The following is a 17,172-nucleotide window of genomic DNA, read 5'->3' on the forward strand; positions in this document are numbered from 1 at the left end:
TCTCCCCCCCCCCCCCCCCAACTGTAACATTTTTTTTTTTGTTGAAAAATGGAAATCTCATCCACATTGATGCCACTATGTGTGCTCTCATTGCCCCTTGCGTGGTTCAGCGGCCACGCAGCCCAACAACAATCAGTTGCCCCTAAATTAATTAGCAGCCTCGATCTGCCTCTTCATTATGTGTAATGGTCAGGCTCAGGTAAGAAGAAAGACTACCTCAGACTGTTGAAGACCGCTTCTACCTCTCTTTTCAGGCACACCAAGGACAACTCACCAGCCACAAGGAGGATAGAGAGGCTAGTTCCATGTTAGCTGTCTTTATTCTATTTTTGACCAAACCGGTCTAAAGCAATGTACAGGTCTGTGTGCATTATGCAGAAACTGGCTTCCTTCTCCAACTGCTGTATCATGTTTCCCTGCCCTGCGATTCCAAATATGTATGTATACATGTTGATTTGGTCCACATCATCATCATCATCTAGCAACGGAGACACTCCTCATTTGTCCCAATGGTTAGGCACCATGATTGTGTTAGGGTTTGCCAGTAGAAAGCTATGAGAAAATTCTGGATCCCACAGGAGTTCCAACCATAAGTTTCATCAAAGCAATGATAAACTGATGGACCCTATTCAAGAGGTCAACAGACAATAAACACAGAACACAACAATGAATTTGGATCATAAATTACAATTACAAGAAGGATCTGAATACCAAAATGCAATAACTTAGTACCATTGGAAGATCAAATGACAACATTTCCCTAATGCAATTAGAATTAGAAAAGATGTGAAAGCCAAATCTGGTGAAATGTTCCACAAGAATAGATGAAGACTCTGCAATGGCAGGATTGAAGGATTCCAAGTATTCAATCAGGAAGGACAGCTCCTACTCATTAAATTTCACACCCACCCACCTATTACCTGTCTACACCCACCATGATGCTCAGTAAATCACATATATAGACCTTCTTAAAGGTCAGGCACACCCTTTCCACTTTTAGCATCATATGTCTTCTCCATAACAAGTTGTATCGGAGTATCTTTGGGACCAGCTGCAGAAAAAAACAAAAACCAACCAACAACCATCAGATTATCCCGTGAAGAATTTTAAGTTTGAATCCATAGAAATAGCCTACTGTATGTACCCATAATGCTTTGATGTTATCCAAAATTAACATTGGAAAAGAAAAACTAACAATACATACTGCAAATTCTTTCAAATAAAAGTAACAAAAACAATCCACTTTACAATTTAATTTGAAGAATCAAAGTGGTCAATGATTTGCACCAAAATTCTAGAGTTCCAATCCATGCACAAAATCCTCAGATTTCTAACTTAAAGAAGGAAGCAATGTACCTTGCTCAAGCTATAGATACAGGACATTGCTAAATCCCATTACACAAAAGGGATATTGATTGGCAATCAGTTAGTTGACCTCCATAATTAATTTCAAAATCTACCAAAAATGAGCAGTTCTAAGATGGACCTCAAAGAATTGGAAGTAGCTCAGCTCTCACAGGCTTGGCCTCCCCGACAGGTCCCCAAAAATGCATAAAAATCTTCCCAAGACCAATATCCAAGGTCCCCACAAATCCCAGAGGGGGCAGGGCAACCAATGAAGCACCCATCAAAATTAGCCAAGAATCATGAACCACTTGAGGAACTGGAGTTGGCAATAAGGTTCCACCTCTATTATATTGTGATCTGATTACTGAAGAAGTCATCTATGGGCACCCAACATGAAGCCTGCTTATGATCAACTCAATTTATTGTTCAGGGTTGAAAACAAGCCTCAATACTCTAGAGTTCATATCCATTAAAGTGCTCCAGGAATCACCTGAAAAACACACTTCATGCAGAAATTACACCTTTTACCAAAAGGTGATGAAGCCACCCATCAACCCCTCCCCCTCTGGGGGGAGGGGGGGGGGGGGGCGAGAGTCTAAAATAACTGGATTGGGAATCTTTATCATTCACTATCAGGAAACAATACACAATTCCATTTTCTTGAACAGGCACATTCTACTGTGTTGAGCTAACCAAATTTCATCAAGAACAAGAACTTACTACTTTAAAATCATCATATTATCTCCTGCCTAAACCTTCCTTATATGTTAACCTAGTTACTAGGACAAGTCACCCTTGAAGTTTAAACATTAGTCTCATGAATTAGGCATACAACAGGCTGTATTAGTGCATTACAATAAAATGATTTGATTAGAAAAAACACACGGAGACAGTAGCTCATAACAGTCGATACTAGTCATAGTTATCAAGGCGTTGCCATGGTGACGTCATGGCATCCAGGCTCCTTGGTCGCCTTGGACGCCTTAGGCACCATGGCGGGCGCCTTGCAGCCATGGCGGTGTCGCCTTGAATTTTGCCCCTCTGAAACGCCATGGTCGCTTTCCCACCTTGATAACTATGATACTAGTACTTTTGATTCTAAAATTGGCTAAAACATTCCAGAAATGTTAAACTTTTGACTACCACCACCTAAAGGCCAATAAACAAGAAATATCGAAGCCTCATCAGCATAAACAATTTTAGGAAAATCACATGTAAAGAAGTTGAGAGATTTTACCGACAGTAGGTCTTGGAGTGGTCCTAATTTTTAAAATCTCCGGACGGGGAATTATGGCTCCTGATGCTCCTTGACCTCTTGAAACTCTTACCTTGGTACCATCCTCTAGGTATCTGATTCCAACCTTACAAGGCTTCCTAAACAAGTTTAAAAATTTTAAAAAACACAATCAAAATCTATAATAATACTGTTAAAAAGAAAATGCATTGAAACCAAAGCAAAAAAGTTCTACTTACTTTCTGGGAGGAATCTGGGGGAAAAAATGTTAGCTGAAGGAAAAACATACATACCCTGTAACTGGGTCAAGAGATTGCACATTTGAGGCATGAAGAGGGGCTTCTACTGTAAAGATTCCACCTTCATGACCTTGTCCTTGTTTGATATGTTTCTTCACCTGTAAAGACAGAAGATTTTGTAGCAGAGACTCAATTCTCTACCCTTGAAAGAATGTGAAGATAACAAGAAAAAGTGTGTGAAACCCGTTTTTCCCTTCTCCCTCTTTTGTTTTTTGTGTTTTTTTTCTGTTTAAATGGGGTCAGACCAAGAATCCTCCAAAGTCCTAATAATAGCTACCATAAAAAAATGAAAATACTTGAGCATAAAGGAACTTTTGGGCAGGAGAGGAAAATGTTTTTGAAAGAATTATGCATAAAACAACCAAAAGCATAAAATTCAACATGATGAATTATAACGAAAATTTACACCAATTTTTGTCAGGCTGATAGTACAAGATTTGAAGTAACATTAAATAATAAGGTTGTATCATCCATCCAACCATCACGAACAAAACGGTTGAGTCATAATCTTAAATGTATTAACCTTCGTAAATTCATGATGCTGACTGAGCTCAAGCAGAGTTACTTGCCCTTGTGGTAAATGGAAAAGTACCAAGAGAACAGAATCATTCACATTAATTATTACTCCATACAATTGCTTAGCATATCTGACTTGAAAGATTATTCTATATCTGACTTAATAGAATTAGGTATTTTATTTGACTTCGGAAGTGACCGAACAAAGTTAAGGATTGATTCAATGTGGAATCCCAGATCCCTATAGATGACTAATAGTAGGGGCCCTTTCAGTAGTTTAGCTTGCTTCCAAGCTGGCCCCGCTGCAAGGAATCAAGAGATCTTTGCCAGTGCTGACTTGGATCATGCAGGTGAGTAATCACATAACCAAATTTTCCTGTTCAAAAGAAGATCTTTTTCGCACATTCTCAATAGGAACGCATCACCAAGACTTCCCTTCCATACGGATTGTTATGGAATGAACTCAGAATTTCTTTGCTTCGATTCCGTTTGATTAGGCCTCTCTCCAAAGAGTAAGTATCCAAAACAGTATCAGCCGACTAAAGAGTATCTCTCTGTTTGAGCCCCTTCTGTTGGTGGGGTTGGTAGTAGTCCTTGACCACGTCCCTTGGACCAACCACGTCCTTTGCTTCCATGAGGAATGTTCGAAGGAAAGAAGTTGCTTGGGTGGGTTTGACTGGGACAGTAGAATGGTCGAGCGAGAAGTAGTGAAGGAAGTTGGAAAAAAAGATGAGGGGGGAGACAAGATAGGATAGAAGTTTTATTATAATTACACACGTCTTCTATTACTGCATTCCCCCTTAAATACATGCACAGTCAAAGTCTAAGGATAGGTTATTCTAACTACTATTACTCCCACTTCTACCAAACTACCTTCCCATTACATGATAGGTCTCTCCCACTACCATGAACTACCCCCCATTACGTGATAACCGAGTAACTACACCAATTTACCATTACTACTCCCACTTCATGCAATGACACAGTGATCCCCCTCCATGTAGGCAACACCCTAACACTCTCTACGATGAGCAGCAAGATACAGCCAAAAAGTAAGCCACTAGGCGCTCAAGCAAACAGAAGGTGGTATCACCATCATTACATTGTTTCACATGGTAAGTTCATGAGGTTCTAAGTGACCCCAGCCTTTCATGAGGACTTATTCAATTACAACTTTGCCAACTTTGAGTTGCCACAAGACCAGGGAGCTCATGCAGGCAGCAACAACTATCTCTAAGGGGAATGCATGAGGTGATTCTTAAGATTTATCTCAAGTCATGACCTATTTGTTGCTAGTATTCAGAAGGATGAATCCCAAAGGCGAGATTGAACTCATTTGAATGATTTATTCACATTCAGGACTGTTTTGGGTAAATATTCACTATGCACAGTGCCACTCCACATATATGCAGTAAAAGGATTATGCTTCGTCAAACTGAAATTGTTAGGGCTGCATAAAGCTGAATTCATAAATCCTTCGCAGAAATCTCCCCAAAAAACTTTTGGTTCAACAAAGCAAATTGAAATAATTCTTTTCGTGTCCAAGAATTATAATAAAAAATGGATCCTTCTACGCGTCACTATGCCTAGTGACTCTTCCCTATTTGCCACTTGGCAGTACATGGGTTAGTCCATGTGATAGAGGACCCCACATACATCTCAAAGGACAAATTTTAGTAAGCAAGGAAAGTTGCTCAAACTCTGATTCAAAGTTTTAATAAAATTACCAAAATAACATCAAATGGAGATGAATATAAAATACAAAATAGATAGCATCTTTTGTAATTTTAGCTACTTCCTCTACTCATTTAAGCTGAAATTGTACCCATGAGATGCTCGGTCCTCTATCACATGGACTAACCCATGTACTGCCATGTGGCAAATAGTAAAGCGTTATACTTCACTAGGCATAGTGACAGGGAAGAAAACTCATAAAAAAAACAGCTAACTTATTAAAAAAAATTGATTGTTTACTCTTTAAATGATTTGCAGGAGGGGGGAAGTCAGAGATGGAAGTACCAGATTTTTTCCCTCAACAATAACACGATTCTGAGAGCGAATGACACGCTTGATCACACCAGTCTCGCCTTTATCTTTGCCCCTTATTATCATCACCTGCAAATGATTCACGAAGAAACGCACATTAAAACCAAAGAAATTAATGGGTGATCAGAGAGAGAGGATTGGCTTGATTGCTCTAATACATTGTCGCCTCTGACAATCTTCCAGTTCTGTATAAGCTTTTGTGCCGCTTTCCAACCCATCTGTACAGGAGAAGCAACAGACTCTGGTGAACTACACCACCTGCTTAAGATCACTCACTAGTGAGATGCAAGAGAGAAGCAAAGGAGGGTGTTTAACAGCTAAATTGGTAAGTCTGATTTCATTTTACAGGAAGGGTTTGAAAAACAACTGGATTAAGCAAAAATTAAGGTAAGGATAAGTTTGTGTCATACTACCACAACCGGTTCTTTGTCTAACCATTTTGCCTAGTCTCCTATATACTATAAACAGAAACACATGAGAGAAAGAAATATCCACATTTACAATTTTTCCGAAACAGAATGCTCATAAGGGAATCAGTAAATAGAAATAGATAGCTCACGGGTAATGCTTTCTTATAAGAAAATTTTTTATTCAATCGGCTAGCAGCACAGACAGAACTCAAACAGACTGAGACGTTCATACATAGGAACAAAATGCAAACCAAAGAGGAAAAAGAAGTTGTTTCTAAAGCACCCAATACTAGCAACCAAATTCACAAACAACAACCTATAAAATTAAAACAGAAGAAACATAATCCACCAGAAACCATACCATATAAAATTGCTTATATAATTATATCAATCAATGTTTCTGAGACCGAGTGACAAGGAAAGAATCGAGAGATTGCAGAGAGAGAGAGAGAGAGAAAGAGAGAGAGCGATAATGAAAGAAAAGAGGGCCGAGAGGCTTAGTAGCTTACCTCTAAACGTCCGGTGACTGAAGCTAGAAACTCCGACTAGTCGAGATTTACACCCAGGTTTTCTCAAATCCCACTAGGGTTGTGGGCCTTGTGGCTTCCATGGAAAAGAAAAAAACACAAACAAAGAAGACGTGGGTTCCGTTTGGTTGCAAGGAAAATTTTCAAACCTAAAACATGAAAGTAGTCTAGTCGTTGCCCTAAGTCCCAACATGGTTGCAAGTTGCAACTTGAGTTTTTTCTTACACAAAAAAAAGCAACTTAAGTTTGTAACCTGCTCCATTTCTTGCCCGGTTCATTTTTCCAAGTCCCTCATATAGAGCCATAGGGGGTGGATCCCATTTGGGTGTGTTCGGACAGGGGTAGGGTAATCATTTTCGCCCCCTATTAGAACGACTTGGGGAAATGAACCGGGCAGGGAAATGGAGCAGATAAAGATCCCTTCAATACCCCATATCAAGTTGCTACACCTTTTTTTCATCAAAAAAAAAAAAGTTGCTACACCTTTTACTATAGTGGGGACCAAATAATCATTTCGTTTGAAATGTAGATATAGAGGCAAAAACTAAAGGGATTTTTTTATTGACACTAGCAAGGTGCCAAATAATTTGTAACCCTTTTTTTTTGTTTTGTCTTTTTAATATTTCATACAATTTTTTTTCAATGAGGATAAATATTGTCATTTCACATGTGTACTTGAAATATGTACATGACAATGATACCTTTTGATAATGATATAGTCATTGTTGGTGTTCTTTTCGATCTCTATGCATTTCACCGCTCCACCGGAAATTCCCTCTACCCCTATCGTACTCCAGGTTGGTAGTTTCTACCGCCAGTTCAAAGCTGAGCCCTGGGATTTGACAGCGGACTTGAAAAGCCACCTACAGATGCTTTACACCCAACCATTCCAGATAACGCTTGCATCCTCTGTATTATCGTGGTTGCTGGCATAGAGTTAGTCGATGTTTATTCCCCATACACTGGGGTCATTGTTTCTTCTCTGGGAGAAGAAGTTTACAACCTGGGCCTTCTTCTTACATGTGGCATTGCTCCGTTAGGCTTTCACTCATTTCGGAAAATTCCCCACTGCTGCCTCCCGTAGGAGTTTGGGTCGTGCCTCAATCCCGATATGGGCCATGTGGCTGATCATCCTCTCAAACCAACTACTAATCATTGCCTTGGTAAGCTACCTCACCAACTAGCTAATCAGACACGAGCCCCTCCTTGGGGGGATTCCTCCTTTTGCTCCTCAACCTACGGGGTATTAGCCAGCCATTTCAAGCTGTTGTTTCCAAAAACCCATTAATACCCCTACCATAAAAAACTTTAGAGAACAAAACAAAGCGCAATTAAAAGAAGGTCTCAAGCTCTAAATACACCTTTCAGTCAAATTTTTTTTTTTATAAATACGCATGTAGAGTTGTCATTCATACACTCCCAAAGAAGCAAAATTCATCTCCTTAATGACCTTTGAAGGGTAATAAGGTAAATCATTAAAACTATAGCGTCAGCTAAAAGCTCACCATCAATGTCACCACTGCCTCAGTGCTACAGCCCCTCCACTCTTTGCTACTCCTCCGCTCAACGCTATCGCCCCTTTACTACCTCTTCCTATCCCTCCTCCAGCCACTACATGCAAAACCTACCATTATGGTTGCCACTGCTGAGTGCAGGGAATGTTCACGTACGTGAGCAACTCACAGTTGTGCAGATGGAATCTATTATGTGGGAATGTTCCATCTGAACGATTGTGAGTTGTTCACGTACGCTCACGTACGTGAACATTCACCCCCTCGCCATTGCTAACTACAACTCCTCTAACTAACCTTGTTGCCTTGCCACTAGCTGCAACTCCTCATAACAACCCAGTTGTTCCACTTGAGACCTACGTCGTCTGAGACAACTAGGGGTGGACACTCCCTCTTCTTGGTGGCACCTTTGCTACCTTCACTACTTGGGCGAGACCAAGAAGACCTTTCTCGTTGGGGACACTCATTGTAAGTATTGGACCCTTCAATCATCGATGATGGTTTTGAGTGTTTGTGAATTCTTTCCTAACTATGCCTCAAGGAAAACTCGATCCAAAACTATATAAATGTGTGTTTTGGTGATTAAGACCCTGAAAAATGTCTTGCAATTGTCATTTCCTTGCATATAAGGTAGAAGTTGATTGTGCAATTGAGAGTATGATGGTCTTGGTGGATGCAAAGCACTACACCACTGCCAATTTTCAGATTGGATTGCCAAACCCCAACAAATCTGCCAACAAAAATCACTAAGAAATAAGGGCCTTGGTATTCGTGGGCTTAAGTTTTGAAGGCGAATAATCATTGAGTCTTCCTCTTTCCTTATTTGGTATGATCCATGGATTCTAAAAATTAATAATTTCACTTTTTTGTAAAATTTAATTTCCCATTTTTCTTTTTTTATTTTTATTTTTATTTTTATTTTATATTTTATATGGGTGAGTGAATTAATTTTGAATGGTACATGGAATGTTTCTCTCAGAAATTTTCTTTTTTTCCTTCGTCAATTTCTCAATAGATTTTGAAAATACCAAATGTTCATACTTCTGAGCCTGATACATGGGTGTATACTTTAACTAAGAATGATTTACTCACTACTCAAGCTATTGTTCACACCAATAACTAACAGCAGACTAATTAACACCGTTACTGTAGAAGGGGCAATTTGAGTTTTTTCAAAAACCAGGGGTGATCTGAGTTTTGTTTGAAAACTAGGGGGTGACATGTAATTTACCCTAGTAATAATTATGGATATACATGTGGTATTTACCCATTCTTCCAACACTTAAACTATTTGTTAGGAAAGTGTTACTGAATGGGCTCTATACTAAGTATCATATTTCTAAATTTATGAGTATCGATGATGTTTGCGGATTTTCTTAAAAAGAACAAGAATCAGATTGGCATATGTTTCATTGTGAATTCAATAAACGTATTTGGGCAGCAGATCCATTAGGGCTTAAAACTGAATATCCAAGTAGTTCTTATTTATCTCAGCTTTTCTTGATATGGTAAATAATTCTTTTTTCTCCAAAGTTCAGATTAAAGAGATCCTTTCGATGGCAGCTACAACATTTTATTTTCCATGGCTTCCTAGAAATCGAATGGTTTGTAACAATCTTAGTCAAAATCTTACTAGAGTCTAGCTATTCATCAGTATTTCTTTATAAGTTTCAATTACTTGTGGTTTTTATGATTAATGGATTTGTAGGAAGCACCCAAGACTCAAAAATCAAAGGAGTTTTTAACGATCGTAAGAGGCAAAATGATAACGACGAAAATAGATAGACATGAGAGTGGATCATCTGCACGTACCAACATGTGAACATACATCTCAGACTCAATCACATTTTAATTTTGTTTCCATAAAAATCCCTCCTTGATGCTCCCCTTGTAAATGGCAAAAATAGGATAGGTGGTTGGCTCTCACATGTACGTTCACCTGTTGGTACGTGCAGAGGAACTAAACTTGATAGACATCTGGACAGATTATAAAGAAATGACTAGTTGGTTAACTCAAGGGACTAAGGTTGGATGACCATGAGATCTTTTTGTGTTGTTTTCTGAAGTTGTTAAGTTTATGAACTTTGTTAGGTCTGTAAATAGATTGGTTTAGGGATAGGTGTCCCAATAGGTCTAGAACCGAAAGACCAATAAGGAATCAATTGGAACCAGAACTGCTAGGGCTTGTTACTTATTTAAGATTAGTTAATGGCAGATTATTATTGTGACAAAAGTCTGTCATTTTCCCAAATGTCACAAGGCATCTATGTTAGGAATTTTCCAAATGCGACGTGTGAACTTAATTAATTATCGGGTCGATCATTGATGGGGATCAAGAAATACAAGGGCTGACGTGGCTTGCTACTACTTTATTAAGATGGACCGGACCGGCCTGACCCATTGTGGAAGTGGGTTAGGGTTTGGGGAGTATTATAAATACTAATGATGAGGGGTCCCTGCAGTTACTATTCTCTTTTCTCTTTTTCCACAAGAAAGGGAACTCTATGGGAGAGTCTAGGAGACTGTAGAAGATCCCCATCGAGGACTAACATTCATTATCTGACGGATCGCTGTTGCTATTGGGCGTATTCTTATTTGTTCTTCATTAATATAGGTGGGTGCCATGCATGCCTTATTTTCCCTGTTCTTTATGTTTCAATCGTGTTCTAGATCTTTGTATGGGGACGGATTCGGGTTTGACAAAACCAATTGCTTGTTCTAACAAATGGTATCCGAGCCATCCATACAGACCTAGAATCGACTGAATCGATTTTTCAATGGCAGAAAAGGGTTTTTTGATCGAATTTATGGCGAAACCATACGTTTTTTGTCGCTGCCGGATTTTTCCACCGGCAAAAATCAAAAATTTTTATATAGATGCGCAGTGCTCGTCAAGACGATCGCGACGACGTGTGGATCATCACCATCGGCGGCCAGACACGCCGACACGCTCCAGCCAAAGCCGCAAGTGAGATCCACGCGCCGACAGATGTCCCTTTAACAAAAAAAAAACCCCATAGCGATTATGACGTCATCTGATGTCATAGGGCTAACATCACGATGACATCAATGGTTTCTTGCTGGTCATGTTTGACCCTGTCAAAGGTGACCCAGACCCGATCAGCGTTGACCCGACCCGTTGAGATTTGACCCGACTCGGTCAAAGATTCATGACCCGAGATCCGAAGGGTGACCCATTTTTTAAACCCGGTGACCCCATTGGGTGGACCGGTGGTCCGGTTCAGGTGAACCGAAACGTGTCCAGTTCGGTTTGTTCGGCTCGGTCTGAACCGGTTCGGTTATCCCTAAAATAAAATAAATAAAAAGGGAGGGGGGGAATTGACCAGAAAACTTCAAATGGCCCATGTGGGTTCGTTTGGATGAATTTTGAGATGCGGTTTTTTCTGGTGTATTTGTTTTTTCGTGCTTTTCGTTTTGATATGCAATTGGCATATCTTGGGTAAACAGAGACTATAGTTTTGGCAGATTTTGTGTTTTCCAATAATCTTGAATGCATATAATGGACGTGGAGCATCGGATTAAGCTTCGGTTTGGACCGATGTGTCCGATTTTCAAAAAAGTATTTTTGGGTATGTTGTTGGAATAATTTTGTTGAACTTATGAGATCCGTTAGTGACGATTATGTCACCTTCGAGTGACGCATGGGCGAATGGAGCATCGAATTGGGCTCCGGTTGGTCTTGTTTCGTTCGTAATTTCAAGACCTACCTACTGGTATCTGGTTTTGGAACGTTTAATACTTCCAGGGACCTGTTTTGGATGATTATGCTACTTTGAGCATATTTGGACTATTTTGGGTTGACCACTTGTCATGCCCCTATCCCAGTAATGAGATAAAATACTGTTAAAGGGGTATGACTAGGATGCTTACCCACATCCTAACCACTACCAGGATCTCGACGCAGTGGCCAACGCATAGTCTTAAACTAATATTAAAGTACAATAATATCAAAGTACGAAAAGTAAAGAAATAATACATTCCAAAAGATCATAAATATAATACTATTTCTCATCCGAACAGTGTGTTCAGGCAGGGGTTAGGTCGTTATTTCCACCCCCTGTGAGAGGAACCGAACAACTGTACCAGGCAAGTAACTTGAGAGGATAATGATTCGAAGAAAACTCGGTGGTATAATGAATGTGAGGTGCGAGAAATCCATCTTACCAGTATGTTTCGGGTTCTCATCTCAATCGATTTGAGTCATTGATGGTTCAAATATTATAGGAGTAATTATATTTTATTGTTAGGGGGAGAAGGAATGTCACCCGATCGCATTAGACATGCTCGCCCTTGCGCTCTGACCCAGGGGCACGTGAAATGACCGCCACACCCTTGACATTTTTGGGGTTTCAACGGGTGCGGTGGTCATTTCATGCACCCTGTGTCAAGGCGTAGGGATGGCACGTGCACTACGCAAAAGGTGGTGTTCTCTTTCTATTATTTTTATTTCTAATTTGTTTGGGAAAAAGAACATTGTCTGATCACATGGCCTCTAAGTCTAAATAGGAGTACACGATATTGCCACCCCCCACCCCCTGTAAAATGAAAATTGTCATCCATGTTAATGCCCATGCATGCGCTCTCATTGGCCCCACGCTAATGCAAGGGCCATTAAATCAGGCAACAATCTCTTGCCCTTTTTTAGAGAAGATTCTCCATGTCGTGAGTGTAGGAGAATCTTCGTACCAAAAAAATAAGTGTAAGAGAATCTTCTAAACTACACAAATGACAATAAAGACGATATCATTCACATGAGTCCACATACTCAGGGTAGGTAGGAAGAAAGAAAAAACCACGTGAGAGAGAAAAGCCATGGACTATACATGAATTCCATGTGAAGTTGGCTGCTAGTACTGTAGACCTATAGACTCTGAATTTGCTCTTGAACATAAATTACAAAGCTTTTCATTAACAACATAAAAGGCTCAATTAGTTCAGAGCAACTAGCTGTCCTTAAGGTTTACAACACAAGGTGTATTTGATTCTACATATTGATATGGTTCAGAAGCCTCATCACCTGTTTCCTTAACCTGATCTTGTTCATCATAAAGAGAGCTTTTTTCTGCGTGGGGATTGTGATGTACATTATCAGCACCATCATCACCATTTTGTTCATCATAAGGGAAGTTTGTTTCTACATTCAGGTTCTGGATTGCATCATTTCTACTGCCATCAACATTTTGTTCATCATTTGTCTCGAAATTCGAGATTGCATGCTTGTTATCACCACCATCATTGTCACTTTCATAGGTCTCAAGAAAAGCCTCGTCATCTTCATCCTGTAAAGGTCAAAGGAATAGACAATCAATAATATAGTCTTCGTTGGCAGTAAAGTGAAAAGAAGATTAGAAAAATAAAAGATCAGATGAAATATCAACCTCAGTATCTTCATCTTCAGCAGAATATGTAGAAACCAACACACCACCACTCTCAAAAGTTTTAGCCTTTACAATGATCTTAACTAGCTCCCTGTACTTCCAGTGCAGGTGCATGTTCTCTACTGTACCATCAAAGACTCCATGCCTTCCTAAAAGATGGAATAATGTGGCCACAGTTTCACGAGGTACGAGAAAAACAAAATGATAAATTACTCTGTAAGAAAAAAAAATAGTAAGTCATTACCGAGGAGTAAGAAAGCTTTCATTCTGAGTCCGAGCTTACGAAACATGAACCTCTCCTCATCAGTGATGCTTTCCGGATCTCCAGGCCGTTCTACTGGCTTTAAGAATTCCTCTACCTTAGCTAAACCTCGTTCTGCTTTTGTTAACTTCCGTTGAGCCTGATAAATCAGAACTCTAGAAAGTCAAGAAATACCATATTGAATATAATGCTATCAGATACGTTGGAAGAACGGATCTGTTTAATAGAATAAGAAACTTAAAAGCATGAAAGAATTTCAAGTATAAGGAAGGGCTAATTACTAATCGCTGTCCTATACTTGTCCCATATTGACTCAAACTCCCTTACATCAAACTTTTTTTTTTATTCCCCTCAGGAAAGCAATCAAATGTATATTTTCCTCGTCAAAATATAGTGATTCTTTCTAAGATCTGCCAAGAACGGATCTAAGATCTACCAAGAACGATTGGAAAACTTCAATGAATGGGGGCTCCACTTACGATGGATATTCTTACTTGTGTGTGTTTAGCTTCCAACTCCAATACTGTATAAATAGGAGTCTTTTAGATAACCGTTGGAGAGCACAATTGCACTTTCCTCAATCGTGGAATCGCCCTCCTACTTTCACTCTCCAGTCCATTATGGACTCTTGAACAAGTCTCTTGAAGATAAGTATGAGGCTACGTGGCCACCTCATCTAACATCTCTTTTAGAAAGTAAAGGCTTTCTTCAACCCAAACCTTAAATGACTGCATTGTCATGAAAAGTTTGAGACGTTAACATAGATTCAAAACTTGGACACTCGAGAAAAGACTGTTTCATCATGCATATGATGATACCAACAGCTACGGTGCGAGTTGGTGAGCCGTGGTGTGCTTCATGCCCATGCTCACCAAGAGGTTTTGAGTTAAAGTCTCCTGTGTACCTTCCCCTCCCTATTTCCCCCAAAAAAAAAAACTGCATATGATGGTTATCTTTAGCAATTAAAGCCTTTCTTCAACCCACACCTTAAATTGTCACTTATACTTTTCATGTTCAAAGAACTTACAAGATCAAGCTTCGCTCAAGCTTTCCATCACGTTTTGCATGCCTTTCTAGTTCGCAGCTCACAAAACCTTATCCTTATTATCACCATCTAACTTTTTTCCTCATCGGGCATCGCTTCCGTAGTTTCCCCATCAAGAGTACAGCATACTAGATTCTCCTGTTGTCCACTTGGAATAGCCATAGATGAGGCTCTAACCGTGCTTGTTCCTCTTCATCTTGTAGGGCCCTCTCCCTTTCTAACAATGCCTCTGTTGCATCCGGCAATAAGAAATCCTTCCCTCGTAGAAGACGATATAATCTTTGTTTCTAGAAAGAAGCGTACCCCCAGTTATGTTCTGTATTCAATCACGAAAAAGATCTAATCAAACATCCAACACAAATCCCCCAAGTAAAAAGGTAATAATCTAAAACCACTTATACACATACAAGATTAAAATACATAATGGATGGAAAGTTAGTTATCAATTAGGGCATACATGGTGTGGAATTGATTAATTACATTACTAGGAAGATATTATTCTGGTGTTTTAGGTACTTCATAGGAGTTTTTTTTGCGAAATAACAGTTCAAAAATGGACACTAAGTGCTCGTAACAACTTCAGAAACAAAGCTTAAGGAACCGCATAATAGTAGAGTGCGTGTCTCCTACGATTATGCATGTATGTAGTACATCCATATTTATGGCGACTGCAAATTACTTTATTGTCATCAAATAAGCAAAAAAGCAAAAAAACAAAAAAGCAAATACAATTAGATATAACAGACATCTCCATATAAACATATTGATTCATTTAAATTCATTAACATAAATGAATATAAAACTAAGTAGAAACAAGCTTCGCATCATAACTATCTTGATTCAATCATCTCATTGCTTGGTTCTATTATCCTTATGGAGGGCGAATTGAAAAGTATGTTGCACATTGCATTTGCATGTGAAAATTTATATGAAAAGGCACTTCTTAAGTGTTGTTTGATCAGTGAAACACACTAAAATTGAAGGGGAAATATTATCAGAAGGTTACTAGATCGCCATGCTTTATGGATTAGAATGTACGGCAACCAAGAAACGATATATGTATTAGATAGATATGGATGAGAGGGGTGTTGAGATCATTGAATGTCACAACTAGAAATAATAGAGTAACAAACAAATGAATTGGTAGAAACCTAGGAGTTGCATCAATAAGGTACAAAATGAAAAGGTTCACTGCAATTGTTTAGGAAAGTAAAACAACAAGTCAACAACCAATGCTGCAGTAATGATGAGTGATGAGCAGCAGGTTGAATATGTTACAACTTATAAGAACACAGGGATGATGCAGAATTCCAGCTAGAAGGAAAGATGGGCTTGTTGTTTTGGATTTGGTTTAATTTATTGGGCACAACTGAACCATAGAACTGAAACTCGCAAGATTTCGAGCGAGATCTCGTTTTTTCCCAAGGTTGAGACGAGATTGTTGGGAGTGACCCAAAATGCCCTGTCCAGATCCTGGCTCGGGTACGGTGAGCGATGCACGCTGGTTGATGTGCAATAAGGAATTAAAGTTACACCTTCCCTCAAAAGGTGTCTTTTGAGAGATTGTCAAGTGTTTGATTCTACAATTGGTATCAGAGCAGGTGATCGCGAGTTCAAGTTTCCCCAGTGCCATGGGTGCTTGGTTATTGGGCGCGCATTTCGGGGGGGGATTGTTGGGAGTGACCCAAAATACCATGCCCAGATTTTGGCTAGGACACGGTGAGCGATGCGCGCTGGCTGGTGTGCAATAAGGAATTAAAGTTGTACCTTCTCTCAAAAGGCGTCTTTTAGGGGATTGGCAAGCATTTGGTCCTACAGAGATGGCATACGAAACAAAAAAAATGCAACAACTCGAGCTAGATCTCGAGAATCTCGACCTAAACGTCTTTATATGAATGTTAGATCTCGAGATCTCGGTGGGAAATCTATGTATACAGACACTTATTATGCCAAAAACCAGGATAGACACTTATTTATGCCTAATATCATTTATGTAATTTCATTTACTTCAGAAATTATTCTTAAATAAACAAATACCCCGCTATTTGAATCTAATAAAAATAGTTAAAAAATCAAATTCCAAAAGGAAAAAAAGTCAACCCCCAGCTCAAGAACAAAAACTGGATTTTCGGCTGCAGGTGCAATTTTCAACTTTCTAATGCAGGGGTTTTTCTCAAATCTAAAAATTCCATAAATCTTAATATGGTAAACATTGCTAAAAACCAAAAATGCGGTAAAATATTCATTTGTTTTGATGTCCAAAAAATATTTTCATTCAGAGCGATTTTGACAAAATTCGTGCACACCAAATTATGTTTGACCGGTACATAACTCCTTCAATATCAATCAGATTTAAGCAATCTTGAACTTGTTGGAAAGCTTTGTTTTGAAATTCAAAACCTTCTTGATAGCTCAACATCCCTTGAAGAAAGTCTCCATGCAACTGGACATTGGGCCCACCAAAATCTGGAAAATATCTTCCAAATTCTTCTCCTTAATCTAATCCATACGAGCTGGCCATAGGACCTACCAAAACTGAAATAAATCCTCTCGTGACAGGCTGTTCGAAGGCTGTA

At 39.2% G+C, this 17,172-nt stretch overlaps 2 protein-coding genes across 5 annotated transcripts in view; both read right to left on the reverse strand.

Moving 5' to 3' along the window:
• Nucleotides 1-17,172, reverse strand: part of LOC122670817 (CRM-domain containing factor CFM3A, chloroplastic/mitochondrial-like) — an 80,099-nt gene that overhangs the window by 8,970 nt on the left and 53,957 nt on the right. For both annotated transcript variants that reach the window (XM_043867827.1, XM_043867818.1), the window contains one exon: nucleotides 13,016-13,190. In XM_043867827.1, coding sequence (XP_043723762.1) covers nucleotides 13,016-13,190 — 175 coding nt within the window. The remainder of the gene's footprint in view (nucleotides 1-13,015; nucleotides 13,191-17,172) is intronic.
• On the reverse strand, nucleotides 965-6,471 carry LOC122670829 (50S ribosomal protein L24-like). 3 transcript variants are annotated; one of them, XM_043867837.1, is made up of 6 exons: nucleotides 6,362-6,471; nucleotides 5,601-5,700; nucleotides 5,416-5,511; nucleotides 2,875-2,978; nucleotides 2,585-2,721; nucleotides 965-1,051 (listed from the first exon to the last, which is right to left on the reverse strand). In XM_043867837.1, exons 2-6 carry the CDS (start codon nucleotides 5,658-5,660, stop codon nucleotides 969-971), a joined length of 480 nt encoding a protein of 159 aa, XP_043723772.1. In that variant the 5' UTR covers nucleotides 5,661-5,700; nucleotides 6,362-6,471; the 3' UTR covers nucleotides 965-968. The 3 variants fall into 3 exon arrangements, with proteins under 3 accessions (XP_043723772.1, XP_043723784.1, XP_043723780.1); XM_043867849.1 differs by having other exon boundaries at nucleotides 5,601-5,660; nucleotides 6,362-6,470; XM_043867845.1 differs by having other exon boundaries at nucleotides 5,601-5,717; nucleotides 6,362-6,470.

This window comes from Telopea speciosissima, chromosome 1 (genome assembly GCF_018873765.1).
Source record: "Telopea speciosissima isolate NSW1024214 ecotype Mountain lineage chromosome 1, Tspe_v1, whole genome shotgun sequence".
NCBI classification, from domain to species: domain Eukaryota; kingdom Viridiplantae; phylum Streptophyta; class Magnoliopsida; order Proteales; family Proteaceae; genus Telopea; species Telopea speciosissima.